The 22,149-nt window shown below is 36.8% G+C and overlaps 1 protein-coding gene across 1 annotated transcript in view; it reads right to left on the bottom strand.

Annotated features, from left to right (window-relative positions):
- Positions 1-8,020: 8,020 nt before the first annotated feature.
- TRPC3 (transient receptor potential cation channel subfamily C member 3) overlaps positions 8,021-22,149 on the bottom strand; it is a gene marked incomplete at its 5' end in the record, with an annotated part of 80,906 nt that continues 66,777 nt past the window's right edge. The window contains 2 exons of the mRNA XM_079919072.1: positions 8,021-9,032; positions 11,738-11,813. Of these exons, the coding sequence (XP_079775198.1) occupies positions 8,890-9,032; positions 11,738-11,813 (219 nt within the window). The 3' untranslated portion in view covers positions 8,021-8,889. The remainder of the gene's footprint in view (positions 9,033-11,737; positions 11,814-22,149) is intronic.

Below are 22,149 nucleotides of genomic sequence, written 5' to 3'. Positions count from 1 at the left end.
ACTAAGGGCTCAGTGGGGGATGCAAAGGCGGAGCGTCAGGGCAGCGGCGTCCTGCGTGACGTCCGTACGTTCCTGCGAGAGGGCCCCGGAAGGAAATGAAGCCCCACCCCCCTCCCGACAGACCGCCCACTGACTTAACCCGCTCCAATGAGAGGCGGAGAGGAACGGAGGGCGAGCTCCAGGAGACCTGGGAAGGGTGGTTTCCAGGGAGACCGGAGACGCAGTCTTGGCTATGCCTCCGCCACCGCCCTGAGCCCCAAGTCGTAAGTCTTTTCTGTGTAGAGCCTTGACTTGAAGCCCTGGTAGATTCTGACCTGTTTCACCGCCACTAGAAAGGATCCCTCAAAGAATTAGGTTTCACCGCCATAAGAGTTAGCTTACAGCAGCATAGGAGTTCTCAAACTTTTGGCCCTAGGACCCCTTTACAAAACTCTAATAACTGTTGAGGACCCCAAAGACCTTTTGGTTATATGAATTATCTATTGATATTTACCATATTAGAAATTAGAACTAAGTTTCTAAAAAATATATTGAAAAAAATGAACTCATTATATAAATATTTTAATGAAAAATAACTATTTCCAAAATAAAGAAAAGTAAAAAGACTGGCTTTGTTTGCAAATCTATTCACTGTCCACCTGAACAGTGAACAGGGGAGTCCCAGATCTACTTCTGCATACAATCTATTGGTATATGTTGTTTTTTGTTTCTTTGTTAAGTATATGAAGAAAATGTGGTCCAAACTCAACAAGTGGTAGTTTTTGAAAAGTTAGTTGCAATGTGGCTTCATTATACAACATCTCCAGAAGTCCATTTGTTAATATCATCACAGATTCCATCAGAAAAGTTTTGAAGTGTTGGAAAGTTGTCAACCTCAGATGGCGGATACAAATTTTTGAAAAATTCTAATTTGTGCTTAAAAGCTTGAATTTGAAGCATTGGCAACAAATGTCAATTATTTTCCTTGAAATGATAGTTTTCCTTCTTGAATTTACAAGAAAGTGTATGCCAGGTATCCAAGTCTAAATAATCAAAATTTGTCAGTCGTGCTTTCAAAAAAAGTTCCATGAAAAAAAACAGTGAGTTCAGCTAGCAATTCAAATAATCATACAAGTGCTTTTCCTTGAAACAACTAATGTACTTCCGTATTCAGTAGAAATGCTTCATGCATACTTCCCATGTCACCCCACAGAGTATTAAAAAGGATATGTACTCGGACTTCCTTGGTGGTCCAGTGGTTAAGACTCCACCCTTCCACTGCAGGGAGCCCAGGTTCGATCCCTGGTGGAGGAACTAGGATCCCACATGCCACGTGGCATGGCCGAATTAAAAAAAAAAAAAATGATATGTACTACGAGTAGAGGCTTAAAATCAACAATTTTCACTGCTTCATAAAGAACATTTTTACATGAAACTTTGTTTCCTGTCAATGTGTGGCCTTGATCCATGCTTAAGTACCAGCAGTATTAACCAACCTTGCTTTTGTACCATTAGTACAAATGTCCACACAGTGAAAAAGGCAAGTAGCATCTTATTGTTATGAAAATACCAAAATCACAGACCCCCCGAAAAGGCCTCAGGGACCCTCTGACTATTGCTGGCCTATAGTGACCCATGATCTGATTGAGAGCTGACCTTACTTGACTCACTTTCATCAGTCCTTCCTTTGTGCATACCACACTCTGCCTACAGAAATACTACAGATGAATAAGTGGTTTCTGTGGTCTACTGGGGAGAGTTCACAAATGATTTCTGTGGTGAACTAGGGGAGAGTTCACAAATGTTTGTGAAACAAGAATTAAGTCCTTGAGAAGAGGTTCTTTTTTTTTTAACATCCTTATTGGGGTATAATTGCTTTACAATGGTGTATTAGTTTCTGCTTTATAACAAAGTGAATCAGTTATACATATACATATGTTCCCATATCTGAGAAGAGGTTCTTAAGAAAAGAAATTATTTCCTACACAGAGATCTGAGAAGGTTTTGCCTAGGTCCCAGGATATTCCAGACAATTCTTTTTTTTTTTAATTTTTTATTTAAATTTTATTTTTATTTTTGGCTGTCTTGGGTCTTCGTTGCTGCACACGGGCTTTCTCTAGTTGCAGAGAGTGGGGGCTACTCTTTGTTGCAGTGCAGCGGGCTTCTCATTGCAGTGGCTTCTCTTGTTGTGGAGCACGGGCTCTAGGCATGCGGGCTTCAGTAGTTGTGGCACGCGGGCTCAGTAGTTGTGGCTCACAGAATCTAGAGCGCAGGCTCAGTAGTTGTGGCGCACAGGCTTAGTTGTTCCGCAGCATGTGGGATCTTCCCGGACCAGGGCTTGAACCCTTGTCCCCTGCATTGGCAGGCGGATTCTTAACCACTGCACCAACAGGGAAGCCCCAGACAATTCTTTTGCTGAGGCCAAAATAACTCAGTATTGAAATAGACAACAATGCCTGAAGATGGTTTAGCTGTGTAGAAATTTGGAGAAAATATCCATTAAGACTCAACAAAAATACAGATAAATTTTAGAAGTAAATTGAAAAAATAAAGCCATAGAGGAGATAAAATAGAATTGTAATAGAATTTTATGGAGTTTAGGGGGTTGGAAGGTGTATTAGTTAGATAGAGCCACTATAATAAAGTAGTACAAACTGAGTGGCTTAGACAACAGAAATTTATTTTCTTGTATGATCTCACAAGCTAGGATTACAAAATCAAGTTGTCAGCAGGGAACCAAACCAATCCTCTGAGGCATTTCTCCTGGGCGTGTAGATGGCCATCTTCTCCCTGTTTCTTCATATGGTCTTCCCTCTGTGTTCATCTGTGTCCTAATCTCCTCCTCTAATAAGGCCATCAGTCATGCAGGATAAAGGTCCACCCTAGTGACATAACTTTAACTTAATTATTTCTTTAAAGGTCCTTTCTCCAAATACAGTCACATTCTGATGTACTGGGGATTAGGATTTCAACATATGAATTTGGCGGGGGCTGGGGGTGGGGGGGAGGCACAATTCAGCCCATAACAGAAAGGAATTTGTTTCATCTTAAAAAGAATAGAAGAAACCACAAAGAAAAAACAGATATGAAAAACAAAGATTAGACATTTCAATATGTCACAAAAATTTTAAAACAAAATAATTTAGGACTTCCCTGGTGGCACAGTGGTTAAGAATCCGCCTGCCAATGCAGGGGACACGGTTTCGAGCCCTGGTCCAGGAAGATCCCACATGCCACAGAGCGACTAAGCCCGTGCACCACAACTACTGAGCCCATGTGCCACAACTATTGAGCCCACGTGCCACAACTACTGAAGCCTGCACGCCTAGAGCCTGTGCTCCAGAACAAGAGAAGCCACCACAATGAGAAGCCAGCGCACCGCAACAAAGAGTAGCCCCCTGCTCAATGCAACTAGAGAAAGCCCACACACAGCAACAAAGACCCAATGCAGACCCAAAATAAATAAATACATTCATAAAAACAATTTAGGATAAATATGTGTAGTTAGTATCTTAATAAACAGTTCATACAAATATTAAAAAAAGAAATATAATTATTCCAATAAGAAAAACATGAACAGACAATACACAAAGAAGGTGGCTACTGAACAAACATATAGAAATTTGTTACCTTCACTTGTAATCAATAATAGTAAAGCAAGATACATTTTTTGCCTTTCAAATTAGAAAATAAATTTAAATGATACCACTATATGCTGTAGAGAGAGCGCGTGCTCATCATCCATGATGCTTTAAACTAGTAATAAAAACCCTTTTCAAAAGCAACTTAGTAATGTATATCCAAATCTATAAAGTATGTGGTGATATTTTTAACCTATAACCCCAATTCTGGATATTTAGTCTATGAAAACAACACAAAATAGGTTAGAAGCCATGATCAAGGCATTACTTAAAGTAGGAACCTACGTGTCCAATAATAGGGGAGTATTGCATCCCTCCACTTTCCAGGCTATTATGCAGCCATTGAAAGTGAAAATAATGAAGGCTGTATAGCAATGTGGAAAGGGCTCAGGACAATTTTAAAAGAATATCAAATTGTGTGTATACTATGACTTCAATTATAGGAAAAGACTGTTAAGAAATATACCAAAATAACTTTAGTCGGTTATAAATTGAAGAATTATGAGCTTCTCCTCCTGTTTTTTTGTTTTCCATAAGGTGTTTAAGAGTCATCTGTTTAACTGGGCATAGTTTCCAAAGTATGCAATCCGCTGTCCCAGTGATTGCAAGTTTCTGATAAAGGGTATTCTAAGACGGTGAGTACCGAATCTTCCCACCGTCTTTTTCTTGTTTCCCTTTTTAGGTCCTGGCAGTGCATGTTAACAATTTAAGGAAAATGGTACCGATATCAATATTGTTATGTTTTTGTACTATAACAAACCATCAAAATGTCAAAAACCTGGTGCACAGGCTTAGTTGCTCCATGGCATGTGGCATGTAGGATCCTCCCAGACCAGGGCTCGAACCCGTGTCCCCTGCACTGGCAGGCAGATTCCTAACCACTTTGCCACAAGGGAAGTCCTGAAGATCAACTTTTAAAACATAGAAATGAGGCTATAACATATTATCAAAATTAAATAAAAAGAGCTTGTATGATATGTCACTTGGAATTCTTTCATTCTGCATCTAGAAAAGGCAAGGGATGTATTTTTTATTTTTAAGTACTGTGTTCTGTTTCAAAATGATGAGCAAAGGTTTCAAACTACTAATTTTAAGCACTTCTCAAATAATTAGCAGGGTGGGGAGTTTTTATTCACAATAAATGAAATACAAAGTTAGACAAAATTGCCACTATATTTTCACTTTTTAAACATGTCTTAAGGTAGTTGCGACATCTTGGTGGGCTACATCAAAAAGAAATATAAGTCAAAACAAAACGAAACCCCCCAATAGAACACAACACAACAAAACCCCAGATGATTGCATCTCAGATGTGATAAAAATTGCCATGAGACAAATTTACTGAATTACCATGCACTTCAGTAACTTATAACCTTATGTTGTGGTCTTAAAGCAATCATTGTAAGCATAAATTAAAGAACTCATTACTAAGAATAGGAGCATTAAATTCATTATTCATGAATTGTGTTAAAACCATCAACACAGCTAGCGGTGGTTGGCTGAGTGACTGAGTCATGAGTATACATATTGGTCTCCACTAATATGTGGTACCAATTTGGAAACTCTCAAACTCTTGTTTTAAAAGAAAAAAAGAAACATACAATGGAAAAAGAAAAATAACAAATAGCCCTTTTAGGCTGACTTTAAATAAAAGCAAGATATGGAAACAGAGATCATTACCACCTTGGAAGATGATATTAACCTTCTGAAACACCTCTACAATGCCCAGAGACCAGGAACCCCTGGTGTAGCATAACCCTGTTTGACTGGACAATGTATGAGACCAGAGAAGTTAAGTGATTTGTTTCAGGCCACACAATTAACAATTAATGCGGCTTCAGTTTCCTTTAGACATTGGCCATATGACACTTTACCATCCCATTTACAAAAGCTGCTCTCATTTGGTTTACACATTTGAATTGAAATATGGTGGACATGATGGGGAAAGAGAATTATCCTAAATTATACTAACTTTGCTTTTTTTTTTTTGGTTGGAGCAGTGTGGCTTGTGGAATCTTATTTCTCTGACCAGGGATCAAACCCAGCCCGCAGCAGTGAAAGCAAGCATGGAGTCCTAACCACTGGACCGCCAGGGAATTCCCTAACTTTGCTTTTAATAATCACAACATATTTATGTCATTTCTAAGTTTCAGTAGTGCACAGAACTTTCTGAAGACACTGGATACTATTTTGCATAGTCCCTTCTTTGATTTCAAGTCTATGAATCCAAGGTTCTCAACATATTGTGAATTCCAGCAAGTCAAGGGTCCTCAGTAAGTTTAATACAGCAAGCACTTACAAAGTGCCAAACTTTTTAAACAATAAGCCTAAGAAGCCAGTTGAGTGTTGTCTCCTTTCCTTGATCTTATCTGTAACAGAGGAAAAAACTAAGCATAGCAAAGAGGTCAAAAAATAGGAGATATTGGACTTTGATAGTCCTGTAATCAATCATAAGCACCTAAATGTCTTTTGCTAGACTAGTTGCTTTTGGTCCTGTTAAAGTGTTCCCTTCTCCAACTTCTTTGAACTTCTCCCTCCACCAACTTCTTTGAACTTTACTTTTAAGCCCAATGTGCCTGTTACAATAGTAAGTGGGTCAAGGACTTGGTGGCCCAGGCCTATCATTAACCTCAAAGAAGTATTAATTCTCACGGTAATCCTCTAAACTAATCTTCACCTCACCCTTAAGTTACCACAGTAATACCTACCTCTTAGGGTGGTTCCCTAGACGCAAATTCTAACAAGATTTGGACGTGGTGATTTATTGAGGGGATGCTCTCAGGAGAAAGGGAGGGAGGGAGGAAGGATAAAACAGGGAAGAAGCTAAGAAAAGATTTGGTCTCAGCTGGAGTCTAGCTGCAGCCTAATCCTATCCAGAGCTCTGAAACATGAACTGCACCAAAAGAGTTGGCCCTACCTTGACACAAGGGGACAGCTTTTTGTGCGACCACGCCAGTTGGTCGTTTATTGGTGTGAGGAGGGGAGGTCATAACGACAGGGCTGCTTTCTTTCAGCTGAGGGCAGTTCCCTGGGGAACAGGATAGTTGGGAACTGTTAAGGAGCCGACACTCTGGATCTGAGAGATGCATGCCCTGGTCCATTCAAGGCAATGTGGGCAGGGCACCCATAGTATCAATAGCACCTACCACACCTTGGTATCACATCTTCCTCTGGACTACCACCCAGAAACTATAAAAAAAGAAAAAATGTGAAATATCAAAAACATACTAGTTTTACACAAGCATAGTAAATAAAGGAGAAAAAACCCTATGTTGAGAGCTCTAGAGTTGTGAAAGGTATGGACTGAAAAGATGTATGTACTCACGTGGCATAGATGACGTGAGTTTTATCTTCACTCAAGACTCCAAGAATCCTAAACCAGCTGCTTTTAACACTTTTACATTCAACATTTTTCCAACCCCAATCAAAAATATTACTTATTATTCTGCTCCATAGCTATAAACAAAAATACCCACACTTGGAATCCTAGACAATACTATGGATAAGACTGAAAGTGTTGTCTATTATGGACACTCCATATCTTTACTGCTGTAATATAAAGTATAGTAACATATAACAATGAAAAATTCAGTCTTTCATTCTGTTCTGAGGTATAACATAACATACATAAAGTTTGAACAATGTTTAAGACAAAATACTATTAGCATAGCACAAAAGCTAATGAAATATCCTACAATGGTAGCAAAAAATGTATAAAGTTCTTTTCTTAATTAAGTCCTCAAAAGTAGAAACTAAGAAATAATCTTTAAAGAGCTTTATGTAGTTCCATTTAATGTTCATTTTTGTCTTCATGTCTAGAAAGCCTTCCTGTGTGATAGCAATGACTCAAAGTATTATGTATGTAATTGGCTTTTAGAACCTATAAAACTATCTATGATCTATGATCATAATTTGTATTCTGGTAAGATTTGAGAGGAACAGACTGAAGAGAATTAGGATGGTAAGCATAACTCTATGAGAGATTTAAACCTAGCTGGTTAAAACAAATACTTTGACGTTTTATGGTCTGTGAAGAGAGGAGGGAACTTACCAGTCTGTATCCCCTTTCCTAGTAAAGTCATGAGGCGTTGTGGATATTACCAGTGTTCAGCTCAGTTATATAGTAAGTCATACACATACATCACAATCTATTTTGTGTAGCAAGTGTAAGTGAAATCCCTTGATAAGGAAAAGGATGTCAATCATTGTAAGCAATGATGGCAAGAGATGCCTCAAAGGAAAATGAAACCCACCTGGTGATGCTTGGACATGGCTTTCCAGGTACACAGCCATTGCTCCTTCCTATTCCTCCCCATAGCATACCCTCCAAAACTCAGAGTGGAGCTAACAGGCAAGATATGAAGTCAGTTGTTGATAACTTATTTAGCATTAAAGCACCAGAGGCAGAAATTAGGAGGTTATAACAAACTAACAACCCTGCATAACCCCCGACCCTACAAAATTCACCACCCCACTGACTAAAGTCACATTACTTAAAAAAACCAAATGAAAATCTAAGACAGTAAGCAAAAAGTATATACTTTAGAAAAATCTTTAATGTGTTGTTCTGAACAATTCTATGAAACAAATATGTAATGTAATTATATTTTCTATTAACCCATTTCATTGTGAAATTCTTCATTCAGGGCTCAAAGGTTCTAGGATTATCAGTGATGTCAAAAATTCTAAGAAAATCTGACCAAGTCATAGCTGTTTGTAAAATTTTTTCAGTTTATATTTTTCAAAAAAAAAAAAAATCTCTTTAGCACTTGGACGAGGGAATATATGCTACATAGTGATGGCCTTTTAATTTTTATTTGTATTTTGTTGGCAGTTCAGTTCAGTTGGTTTTGACAACATTTATTGAGCACCTACTATGTACCAGGCACTGTACTAGATGCTGGAGACACAAAGATGAATAAGACATGGTCCCTGTCCCCAAGGAGCTTACAGTCTCTTAGAGGCAAACAGGTAGTGCAAAGACACAGAGTTTATTCTAAAATGGACAAAAATATCAATAATGTAGTAATATCGGGCCTTTAAATACAATGGCACGTCATTGTTTGTAATGTCAAGGCAGACAATTAAAATGAAGACCATTTGCATGTGATAAAACAGTAAAATCATTAAGACCTAACTTTTAAAGATTCACATGATAAAGGTAGTTAACACTAAAAATTTACATCATAGTTTTTCAAGTATTTCATACTTAGAAATATTATTGCCCACAATTGTGCTACAGTCAAAGCCATAATTCCAGGTTACTGAATCATTCACATCTCAGCACGCTGGGATTCAGTTTCTCACTGAGTTTATGAATTAGAATGGCTAATTCCTCAGTCGCTTGGCTCTTGTCCTCCAAAAGTTCATAGCGAAGGCTGGAGATATCTTGCTTGATTTCTTTTAATTCACCTACGGTATTTGTATTAAAAAACATATAATTGGTAATTTGCCCTTCGTATTTAGAAAAAAACAAAGAGTGAAATTTATACATGAATGCATTTGTCTCATAACATCTCCAACATAGTTACTTTAGGTGTTTTCCTTTAGAATGTTTAAGGAATGTCTGCCTTTAAAAATGTACCGGCTTTTGAAAAAAAAGCTATAAAAAGTAGTTCAGCTATGTTTTAAAAGTAAAACTCAGCTAAAGTATTGTCCTGTGGCTCAGCCGATTTTTAACACAGGGTGATTTCTCTGTTAACTGGTCTATAATCAGAGTATCTCCTTTCTATCTTCAGGGAGTTTGTCTGGTTCCCTGAGCCATAAGGGTTGACACCTATATGGATCATCTCCCATTGCTAGGCTGGAAGGAAATCCTAGTAAAATGAAACATTTCTAAAAATGAATCAATCTATATAACAGGCAAATACTCACATGTAAGAAGTAAACTGAGGTCAAGTTTGAAGTAAGGGAAAGGAAGGAAAAAGAGTAGGGGTATTTCTTAGGGAAGGCAGTGGCAATGAACATGGAGCTAAGGAACAAACAAATTAGTTTCTGTGGCACAGGGGATGATGTATAAGGAAATAACAAGCAATGGTGAAATTAAGGAGTTTAGATGTAGTACCACTGGCAATGTTTACATACGCAGAAGTCTCCATAGGAAACTTCTGGCTATTAAAACACAACTATTCCCATAATTTAGCTTGGTAATACTTTGAGCGTGTGTAGATTGCAATTAACAACTGGATTCTCTTGCAAATAATTGTAATGTAGATAAGCCATTGACTTTGAAAGGTAAACCTTGGGGCATGAATTTATCTTGAATCCAAGAAATGATTCTTTAAATCACTGGCACTTTAATAGCTTTCTATAATAGAATCATATGTAAAACATATCTTTCATGGTATTTCCTGGTATCTTTATGATGCTTTAAAGTATAATCTATGTTCTTTTATTATATAAACGTCAGAACCTTTTATTTTAAAGAATTCTAGCTCTTCCTCAAGAATACACACAAAACATTTGATTCTTTTTGTGGCAAAAAAAAGGTGTGGGGGGGGCTTTTCCTTTCACATTTGGCAACGTAGAGGAAATAAACTGATCAAATTAGAAATCGCGAGGCCAGTCTTTGGTGGAAGAAATGGATTCTCACAGCATTTAATATCATATTTGGACCATAAGCCCAGTGGGCCCCCTTTCACCTCCCTACTACTACATTCTTCTTCCTTGTTTTTGAGTTACGGGAAGCCTACACACTAAGTGTTGTACTTAGTTTGCCAATAGAGGAAACACAAATTACTCAACCTCTTTGGAATTTAGCTTCTTCATTTATTCAGTGAACAGGTTAAATTATATGATATACTTTCTTAGTTAGAACTTTGTTCAAAACTCCAAATTTTCCTTAATTCACTTTCCTCTTTTGTATAAAAGGACTTGGAAGATGACTCCTTGTTTTTGATGCTGTCATGGTGGCCCATTGCCCCCTTCACTTAGTTTTTTTGTTTGTTTTCAGGGAGGTTATGGTACAACAGATAAGGTTTCTGCTTTCTAAACTAAAACTCAATTCCAATCCTGTCTCTCTGAGACTGTTTCTAGGTCGACATGATTGGGTTTTTGCTGGTTTCCAATCACACATTCTTAGATTTCTACAAACACATACCATTGTATTGACTCAGATTTGTAAGAGATTCCTTGTATTAATCAAGTAATGGCTTCAAAGCTCAACAGTTTAGTTTAGCCTTTTCTTATCAGCGTAGCTCTATCTAGTAGCATCTCACTGGTGTTGAAAGCTATAGTTTCTATTTTTAGGGCAACTTATTTCTCCCTGGTTGAATTCTTTCCATCTCTGGACCTGTACTTTGTCTTATACCCCAGCCTTTGATGAAAAAGTGTTACAGTCCAGACAGACGTGCTGCCTAGGATATGCCTGGAAAACAGGTGCCAAGAAGAAAAGTGAAAGGCGAAAGAGAAACACCAGATGAGAAAAATGGGTTAGAGATTTCTTTCTGGACAACAAAGTAAAGATTTTTCTACAGAAATGTGGATTCTGTTTGAGCCAACGTTATTCTATCTGCATCACTGGAAAAATGTTAACACTCAATGTGAACTCCCTGAAACAGAAGTGAAACTACAGACAACTTATGTAATAGGGATTAAAAACTCCTAGAAAGATGGCAGACTTTACATTCTAAGAAATCAGGGCATTCTGTAGTGATAAACTGTCTCTGATTGACAATTTAAGTGACGGTTTCTTTAAAAAGAAAGAGTTTTAGAAATGTAGCGTAAGATTCTCCTGTCAATCTTGGAGGAACCCAGTTACCTGAGATTGGATTTTTTTTTTTCACACGTTTTAATTTTAATTTATTATTAAAATGTTTTGTACTGAAATCAGTAATGCCCCCGTCTTTCCTACTGGGATTAAGTGGCTTAGTCTTGCTTTGATATATTATGATGAGTCAAAATACAAGGCAACTCCAAAATCAACTTAAATTTGTTTTCTTTTTTTTTTTTGAAAGCAGGGTAAGAAGGAATTGCACTAACAATAGTTATTTCTGGTTGACTTTTACTTTCATTTCTTACTCTCCCATATTGGATTTTTAAAGTATCCTTCAATATGAAGTTTTCCAAGTTTATTAAATTAGTTGTAAAAGGATGTTTCTCAAGTTGAAGGTGCTTACCTTCATTAACTTCATCATTTTCTTTGTCTACTTGTGCTTTCAAAACATACCGCTTTATAAGTCTTTTCATTATCTGCTGTTGGGCCAAAAAAAAAAAAAAAAATTGTATCACCAATGATACACATAAGTAATCTGGATCCTATTTCCCAAAGAGCCTTACATACCTGTAAAGCAAAGAACCCAGGGGAGAGAAGCTGTATGTAACTATTTACAGAAGACTCACCCAGATTTCAGAGCCTCATCCCTTTTCACCTTGTACTGAGTTTTACTGAATGATCCACAAACATTGCCCTGACCCAGCCTTCATTCACCCTCACTGCCACCCCACTCCGGGGATGCAAGAAGCTTCAAAAGAAGTTAAGCTAAAAGACTTCAATTCATGGCTTCTCTTTCAAATAATGATTTCTCTTTAAGGCGCATTGACACTAAATTATCATCTATAGATACCACCTTATTTCTCACTGTTTAAAAAATATATAAATATATGTTCAATACGGAGAATTTGGAAAATACAGAGAACTAAACAATAAACGAAAATCATCAATGATCCCACCGTCCAAAGATAATCATTGCCGTTATTTTAGTGTATGTCTTTCCAATATCTTTAAATTTTGTATATATACTAATTACTATATGTATTACATTTTATGTTGTCTAAATACCATATATTCTGTTATATGCTTTCCTCTCATAGCAATATATATTGTGAATATATTTCAAACTAAATAAATGCTCTTACAAGATAATTGTTTATCCATATGGAAAAAATTAAATTGGAGCCCTACTTCACACCATGCACAAAAAAAGGAACTCCACATGCATCTTAAATATGAAAGACAAAGCTTTTAAATCCTTTAAAAGGAAGTATAGGAGAATATATTTATAAATTCAGTGTATAACTGGATGTTTTTTAAACAAGATAAAAATTCTAATTATAGTATTTCTACTATAATTATAATTCTATTATAATTTCCACTTTTCAGATTTATAAACTCAACTTCATTACAATTAAAACTTCATTAAAACTTCTGTTTATAAAGGTACCATAAAGAAAGTAAAAAGGCAAGCCACACATTGGGAGAAAATATTGATGATACTTACAACTGGTAAAGAATCTGGATCCAAGATATATGAAGAACTTTAATAAGAAAAACTCAAATAATCCAATAGAAAAATGGGCAAAAGACAAACAGACACTTCACTGAAATGGAACTGTGAATGGCCAACATGCATATAAAACAGTCTCAAAATCTTTTCTTGGGGAAATACAAATTACAATTAAAAGGAGATACATGGGGGTGGGGAGGGGAATTGGATGAAGGCAGTCAAATGGTACAAACTTCATTATAAGATAAATAAGTACTAGGGATGTAATGTACAACATGATAAATACAATTAACACTCTTTTATATTATATATGAAAGTTGGTAAGAGAGTAAATCCAAAGCGTTCTCATCACAAGAAAAATTTTTTTTCCATTTGTTTAATTTTGTATCTATATGAGATGACTGATGTTCACTGAACTTACGATAATCATCTCATGATGTATGTAAGTCAAATCATTATGCTGTACACCTTAAACTTATACAGTGCTGTATGTTAATTATATCTCAATAAAACTGGAAAAAAGCGATACAATTTTATATCTGAAAAGAGAAAAATTAATAAATCTTATAATGCCAAGTGTTGGAAAGGATATGGATCAATGGGACTTTTGTACTTCACTGGCATGAGTACAAGTACAGTAGAGCACTTTGAAAAACAAGTCGGCATCATCTTTTTGTAATTGAAGTACAGCTGATTTAAAATATTATATTAGTTTCAGGTGTACAACACAGTGATTCAATATTCTTATAGAGTACACTGCATTTAAAGTTATTATAAATCAATGGCTATCTTTCCCTCTGCCATACAATATATCCTTGCCGCTTATTTTATTCATAGTAGTCTGTATCTCTTAATCCCCTATCAATTTGGCGTTATCTTTTAAAGTTGGACACTTGCATATCCTTTCACTCAGAAAGGCCACTCCTTGGTATAGGCCCTAGAGAAACTTAGCACATGTGGACCAAGAGACAGACATAGACAAGGTTTATAGCAATCTTGTCTGAGACACCAAAAAACCTGGAAACAGTCCAAACAAATACCAACAGAAGAATAGACAAATAAATCATGGTATGTTACACAGTGTAATGTCATTCTGTTCACTAATGAAATTAATTAATGCAATTAATGAACCATGGCCACACACAACAGTATGGATGAATCTTAGAAGCATAAATGTTGAATGACAAATTCAAGTTGCAGACTTCACAAAGTATGAAACTATCCTTATAAGGTTACTAAATAAAAGTAAATCCACAAAATGCATTTTTAGGACTATCTATATTTGTGATAAACCTATATTTGAAAAGAAAGCCAAAGCCAGAGGATGAGAAACCCAGACTTCCAGATAGTGACTACCCCTTAGGTGGAGGCAAGGGTGTGGCCTAGGGAGGGGCACCCATGCAGAGGCAGTGGACAGATAATGTTATCCCTCTCACGGAAGTGGTGGCTTCCTAGGTATGCATGTAATTATACTTCATAATTGACGTGCTGCACATATTCTTGTGCATATATCAAGCATTAAAAAGATAAGAAAAGAAAAAAAAGTTCTAACTGAAATGCAGATATAGTAAGGGTGAAAAATGTACCTCAGTTTTAAGAAAGTATGAATTATGAACCAAAGTGACCCACTAGATGCCAAGGTCAAGTAAAAAGGAGAAATCTAGGATAATTCAAAATGTCTGTCTCAGAGAATAATGACAGATTGAGAGGGAGCCCATGCTATCAAAAAGGAAAAGCCCATTTTATCAGTCATAATAAAATATGTATAAAACTTGTTGAGTTGTGTGGAATCCAGACCCCAGGACAGACCTTAGGCAGGACTCATTCATTCATTCACCAAATATTTTTAGTGAGCGCCAGCTCTGTGCCAGGTACCATACTAGGCACTGGAGATGCAACAGTGAATACAATCCCTGCTCCAACGAAACCTCACTGGGACAATTCACTGTGGGTGGGATATAATTAAGTTTTGGGGACAATGCAGGCATATTCCTATAGAAAGAAAAAACAACGAAGTGTTTATCAGTGAAAAGCAGCTTGAAAGGCGGTAATACAAATCAGTGGGAAAGAAAAGACTGCTCAACAAATAGGGCCTAGACAATGGACTATCCTTACAGGGAAAGTTAAAATTAGACCTTCCTCACACCATATATTAAAGAAGAGAGCCAAATGGACGAAAAATCTAAATGTGAAAAGCAAAAACTTTGAAAGGAATATGGTGATGTTTCTTGAGAAAGCTAACAGAAAGGATAAGCCATAAGGAAAATGTTGATACATCTGACCATGTTAGGACAATTTAACACTTTCATACAAGGAAGAATATCAATAACATGTAATCTTATGTCAGATGGGATTTTTCCTGCTGTCCTGGAATTGTTGATAAACCCAAGACTGATGAAAAAGGATGCTAAGTACCAGGTCAGCCACCATGGTCTAAGACCACGTTGGCCCCTGCAGCTGGAGCCATCCACCTCCCCTCAGGGCTTACTGAGACTCACTAGATCAGTATTGAACTTACCAACTACTTTCTCCTCACCTCACATTAGGAAAGAGAGTGAGACATGGGAGGGATCATGGGCTTTGCGGGGAGAGAGGTTATTCTCTCCCTTACCTGTGTGGAAGGGAGAAGGTGCAGCCCGCCTCCTAGAAGCGAAGGGAAGAAGGAAATCCAAGGCAATGTAAAGTTTAGGGTTGCCTGTACGAAAGGGAGCCTGGCATCCTGCTTCCAATTAGATGGCTGTTCCAGCAGGCTTGCTGGCCTGATCCTGGTAATTTAGTCAGAAAGGAAAAAGAACTGTGATAAGAGAGGAACAGCCATTGGGTCAACCTGTACTCTCAATATTTGACAAACAGAGACAAATGTCCACTATGTTGGATGGAATACACATCAGTGGGAAACGATAATCTTTTCAATAAATGGGGCTTGGACAATGGGCTCTCCTTATGGGAAAGGTGAAAATTAGATCCACACCTCAAGTGAGAGCCAGATCTCTGCATCAGGGAGCTGTGCATCGCCTTCTCAAACCCTTTAAACGTGCCCCCGCCCAGTTAGACAGGCAGCAGTTTGGTGACGGCCACAAGCAGGACATGAGGATTTGATCAGTGTTAGAGCACTAGTGACGAACAACAAGGAAGAGACTGCAACCTGCAGTTAACTCAAGGGAAAAATGTCTACCTTTCAGCTTCTTCCCCTTGCCTCTCCACATAGCACAGGATGAACACCTAGAAGAGCTAACAGGAGGAGGTGTGGACAAAGCAGACCACAGCCTTCAGCCACTGGAATCACCTTCAGAGGTTTAGCTTGTGCTATAGGAGTGAGGAGAAGAGTGCTAGATTGATTTGGAGAGGTTTTCTTTCTTTCTTTCTTTCTTTCTTTCTTTCTTTTTTTCTCTCTCTCTCAATAATTTTTATTTATTTACTTATTTATTTACTTATTTTTGGCCCTGCAGCATGGCCTGCAGGATCTTAGTTCCCCCACCAGGGATTGAACCCCGGCCCTCAGCAGTGAAAGCACCAAGTTCTAACCACTGACTGCCAGGGAATTCTCAAGTTTCAAAATAAACATAACTATCTCTTTAATTACAAACATGAGACTTTCTAATAACCCAAAGTCACTGGAAAGTTATGGAGCCTTGACAAGGTGTTGTAAAGGGCTCCTCCATTCAGTGGAAAAGAAGAGTTCAAAAGAAGACAGTTAGTGGGAAATTATTGAAAACAAAGTCACTTTCATACATTCACAGGCTGCGACTCCTTAGTGAACCATTACATGAAGTTAAAAGACAAACCAAAGAGGGAGACAGGCTGCTTGCAAAACATACTGACCAAGGATCAGTATCCAGGACATGATAGAATTTTGACAAGTCACTAAGGTAAGGACAAACAGCCAAGTAGAATTAGGAAAAAGAATTTAAATTCACAAGAAAGGAAAACTGAATGACCAACAAATGTATGAAAAGATGTTCAATCTCATTGGTAATCAGAGAAGAGTACATTTAAAAAATTAATACCAATTCACACATATGCGTTTGGCAAACGTTTTTTCTTTTGAAAAAAATTCAAACGCACAGAAAAGTTGAAAGTAAAATAAAGGGACTTCAGACTTTTCACCTTGATTCACGAATGTTAGAAATTTGCCACATTTGCTTATCTTGCTCCCTGTGTCTATTATGATTATATTGCTAAAGCATTTGAAAATAATTTTCAGACATCATGTCATTTTATCCCTAAATATTTCCATGAGTATTTTCTAAGAATGTTCTCTTATATAACCATGCTACAATGATCAAACTTTAGAAAAATTAACATGGATCAAACTGTCTCATTTTCCCAATCAAGGATCACATGTTGCTTTTAGATGTCATGTATCTTCAGTCTCCTTTAATCTGGAACAGCTCCTTGGCCTTTCCTTGTCTTTCATGATGCTGACGTTTTTGAAGTATAAAGGGAAGTTGTTTTGTAGTTTGCAAAATTTAAAAATTCTGATAATACCAAGTTCTTGTGAGAACATTGGGAAACTCTTATACCCTGTTACTGGAAATAGAAATTGATATTACCACTCCCAGGTACACAACCCAGAAAAACACTTACAAATGTGCAAAAGGAGACATTTACTAGAATGTTCAATACAGCATTATTTATAATAGGCAAAAATGGAAAATAAGCTAAATTTTCGTCAACAGAGGAATAAACAAAAATTGTGTATTCATACAATGGGATATTATAGAACAGTTAGAATGAAAAACAAGACATATGTGTATCAATATAGATAATTCTCAAAAATATAAAGATAAGTGAAAAAACCAGAATATGTAATGTTATTTATATATATTTCAAAACCACATAAAACTAGTATCAATACATAATGGTATGAATATACTTATGTAAATAATAAAGTATACGTGGGAAGAACATACAAGAACTTCAAGATAGTGAAGATCGTTGGGGAGGGATGAAAGCCAATGTAATAGAGTAGGGGTATTTTAGTTGTATCAAAATTTCCTTACAAAAAAGATCCGAAAAGAATATGGCAAAATGTTAATATTTATTAAAGTAGGATGGTAGTGACATAGATGTCCAACAGGACATTTTGTGATACCTTTCTGTGTTTGAAATAGTCCATAATCAAAATTTAAAATATAATAAAATAAAAACAATTAAAATACTCTTATAAATAGGTTTTTAATGCTGCCTAGCAAATCGATGTGCCTCGCTAGCCTGGGCATTCATTCCATCTTCAGTAGCCAACAGTCATTCAGTCATGATAAACAAATATTTTTCACTTTTACAAACAAAGCTGTAAAAACTTCATGTTGTAAAGAAACTGAGAATAACTCAGGGCTTATAAGGGTCTTATTTAGTACCATTCAGAAGTGCATTATTTAGAAATACTATCTCCAGAAAAAATGAAACTTCTAAAAATGGAAATGAGGCAGAAGTTTGGAGTAAAAAACTTAGGAATTTGAGGGGCTTCCCTGGTGGCGTAGTGGTTGAGAGTCCGCCTGCCGATGCAGGGGACGCGGGTTCGTGCCCTGGTCCGGGAGGATCCCACAGGCCGCAGAGCGGCTGGGCCTGTGAACCATGGTCGCTGAGCCTGCGCATCCGGAGCCTGTGCTCCGCAACGGGAGAGGCCACAACAGTGAGAGGCCTGCGTACCACAAAAAAAAAAAAAAAAAAAAAAAAAAAAACCCTATGAATTTGAATGTAGGCCTTTATTTACTAGCTGAGTGAATTAAAGGTGCTTAAACTCTTTAAGCTTCCATTTCCTCATTTATAAAATGGGGGTAATAAAACTCAACTAATAAGTTGTACAGATTAAATAATCAAATGCATGTAAAAAGCATAGTTCCTGCTTAGAAAAGGACAGCTCTTGTTGGTATTACTTATAAAGTTTGAGGACTAAGATACTGCTACCCATATTCCCTAGCATAATACTCTAAAACATTTATGTAACATTATCCAAAACCACACTTAGAAAGTCTATGAAAACTTACATTTACTGCCAGAAGGGACAATAACAGGAAAATAAAATATTTTAAACATTCATATAGTGTTCAAGTTCCCTAGAAATATCCTGAACAAAACTATTCAGATTAAATTCCCTCATTGAAGGGAAAAGAAGAGGGCATATTCATCTCCATTTCATCTTTAACCCACAGGGAAAATGGTAGTTATAGGCTTAAATTTTTCCCTTCAAAATTTGATGTGTTTTAAGCTTTCCGTGCATCCCACAAAAATGTTCACCTTAATATTTGTAGCTTAAATATACTTTTCTACCACTGCACCAAGTTGGAGTCTCTCTAAAAGGCAAGAAGACACCTGCTATTGGGCTGAAATCAGTTTCCCCACATATGACACTACCTGGTAATAGTCCATCCCTTAGTTCACGTTGGAAAGATAACTGATGTGAATTCCAAAATGATTTGCAGCTCAGAGAAGGTGCAAAGTTTAGCCATTTCCATTGTATTAGGTAGCTTGTCTGGTGAGCCCAAGGCAGTATTGTATAGCAGTTGAGAAAGTGGGCTACAAGGACAAATAGCTTGGACTTGAGTGTGTTTTGAGCTATTTACAAACAATCAAATCTTGGTGACAATCTGTGTAGTGGAAATGTTAGCGTCTATCTTATAAAAGATAATACAAGTTAATTACATAGAAGGTGCTCAATTAATGTAACTATTATTCTTATTATCATTTATGTTTCTTTTATAAAGAAAATTTTGATTAACCCGTCTTAATAATGCTGGTACTATAGGCAAAGATCATGAAACTTGTGAGTAATAAGTAAAAGTATCATTTAAAATATTATCTTTACCTCAATTTCTGATGGATTCTTTAATCAAAGCCAGTACCACAAATTAAATCGATCAATAACAGAATCATCTTCTTTCCCTCTTGGTCAAATTGCTAACTAATGCAACAGAAGTCTATAAATTAACTTCCACATTCCACATACCTCCAGAAATTATCCATATTTCTCAATATGAGCATGTGAGTCACTGTTTAAGGAAGACATTGTAATATTATTGAGTGGACTATGGATTTCCTCTATCCAAGGTGTGGAAAGCTTGGTCCTAGTTACCTCAAACATTATCTCCTGCAAACAAATCCAAGTTCATTTCTCAGCCCTCCATTAAGACTGGGAGAAGGAATGAGATTCGGATGGTTGCATATGTGTGCATGCCCTGCCTTTCCAGAAAGCATCAAAGCTTTTCTTTGCACGTGCTTATTTTTTACTGATTCAAATTCAACTAACAATTGTTAAGTAATCTATCAGATACTTTTACATTTATTTCCTCATTTACTCCTACAGAGAAACCAAATTTGACTGACATTGGCAGATTCTATAATCTGAATTTTAGCAACCTATAAAGTGTGACTATAAGGTAATAAGATTGATTTGGACGAACACAAAGAACTTGGAAGTAGAGAGCAGAATTTTAGGGAGGGAAGGGTCCTTGGAAATCATGTGTTTTTCATTCTTTCTTACCACTCATTGTGACATACATACCCTGACAGATCACCATTGCACAGCCTCTGAATAAACATCTGTGATTCAGACCCTGCTACTTTTTCCAGACAGTTGGTTTGGTCTATTTTTGGACAATTGTAGCTGTTAAAAAATTCCTTTGTATTGAGTCAAAATCTGCTTCATTGTACTTTCTAACTACTGGTCCAAGTTTTGTTCTTTGGAGAAACAGAGAATAGATTTCCGTCTTCTTCTACTTGATCAGCTTTCAAATATTTTCCTCCTCTGGGTTTCCCTGGGTTCCCATACCATTTTATATATATCTCACTTATACCACATAGCCATATCCCAAGGTTGTATGAACGTTCACCTACTTTTTTCTTTCCTTCCCTTCCTTCCACCTCCATGCTGCCCTTCCACTCCAGTGGAGAGATCCTTGAAGCCATGGACTGTATATTTGTAGTCTTACAACATAAGACCATGCATAACAGAGGATATCCTGAATGGGTCATGAAGCTTAAGGTGAATTCCTTATATTACCATGTACTTCCAGTAAAATCAAGACTACATGAATTAGATCAGAGACCATCATGTGGGCCGAAGACAGTCTAACACTATCTGAGCCAGAGGTGTTCCCAAGCCAAAGAAGGTTGTTAAAGCAGAGCTGCCACAGAAGAGAGCAGAGAGATAAGAACCTACAGCCCAGCTTTGGTGGAGGCTTACAATATATTCTCATTTCTCAAGGTCATATTAGCATATCTATGTACTTTTAACTTGAATTAACACAGGTATTCATGAGCAGAATTCAATCATAGCTATCCCTCCAAGTCTTTATGTTCTACAGAAAAATCATTCCCAGTTTTTCAAAAAAATTCTTTATATACATAAAAATTACCTCTGCATGCTTGTAATAATTAATGTTAATATAAATAATACTGCCATTAATTAAGGCACCTAAAAATTTTTCCTTTGTTGCCCTTTGAGACACATCTGAATCTCTTGTCTTTGAAGTAATTGTCATGGAGAGGAAACATTCATTTGAATGTAAAACATGTAAGATGATGACCTGATTGGTGATGGCCACATATTTTTTGAAGGTGGATGTAACTTTTTTTTTTGCCGAGCCCTGCGGCTTGTGGGATCCTAGTTCCCCAACCAGGGATCAAACCTGCGCCCCCTGCAGTGGAAGCGCAGAATCTTAACCACTGAACCGCCAGGGAAGTCCCAGGATGTGATTATTTTTGAAAAAATGTGAAGTCAGATGGCACTGTCTTGTTAATAAGGTGAATGATTAGCTGAGTTCAGGACTGAGAAAGTAACAAAGCACTTTTTTGTGTCTTATAAACTAATTATAGACGTAACTCTTTAGAGATATTCCAGAAATATTCTGATCTGTGATATAAACCATTAGAATTAGTGTATTCCAAAGGTCACCCCTTTGAAGGAAAAATCCCCATTTAGCAGATTAAGATTTGGAATTTCTTTAAGGTAAATCACATAATCATACTACATGAAACAAAAATTCATAACAAATAAACCAATTGTTATCACTCATGGAGTTCATAACAGGTAGATTTTTATCTAAATGTAATCAAGACATTTATATGAAGTTTGGGGTATATATAGATGATTGAGACTTTTTCCCTCAGTTTCTCTTTTTCTGCTATCACTTTTGGGGAGCTACAGAAGACTATGCCACAGGCACAGGGAATTCTTCTCTTTAGAAAATACGAAATATACAGGATTCTGGAGTCTCTAGGCATTTAGCAAGGATCATCTCATGCGGAGGCATAGCCATTTTCAATTTAACAATATACTTAGAAGTTTCTCCACTTCTTCCAAA

This window comes from Stenella coeruleoalba, assembly GCF_951394435.1.
Source record: "Stenella coeruleoalba genome assembly, chromosome: 4".
Taxonomy (NCBI): domain Eukaryota; kingdom Metazoa; phylum Chordata; class Mammalia; order Artiodactyla; family Delphinidae; genus Stenella; species Stenella coeruleoalba.
The sequence above is the reverse complement of the archived record's forward strand: the minus strand, read 5'-3'. Positions and strand labels throughout refer to the sequence as shown.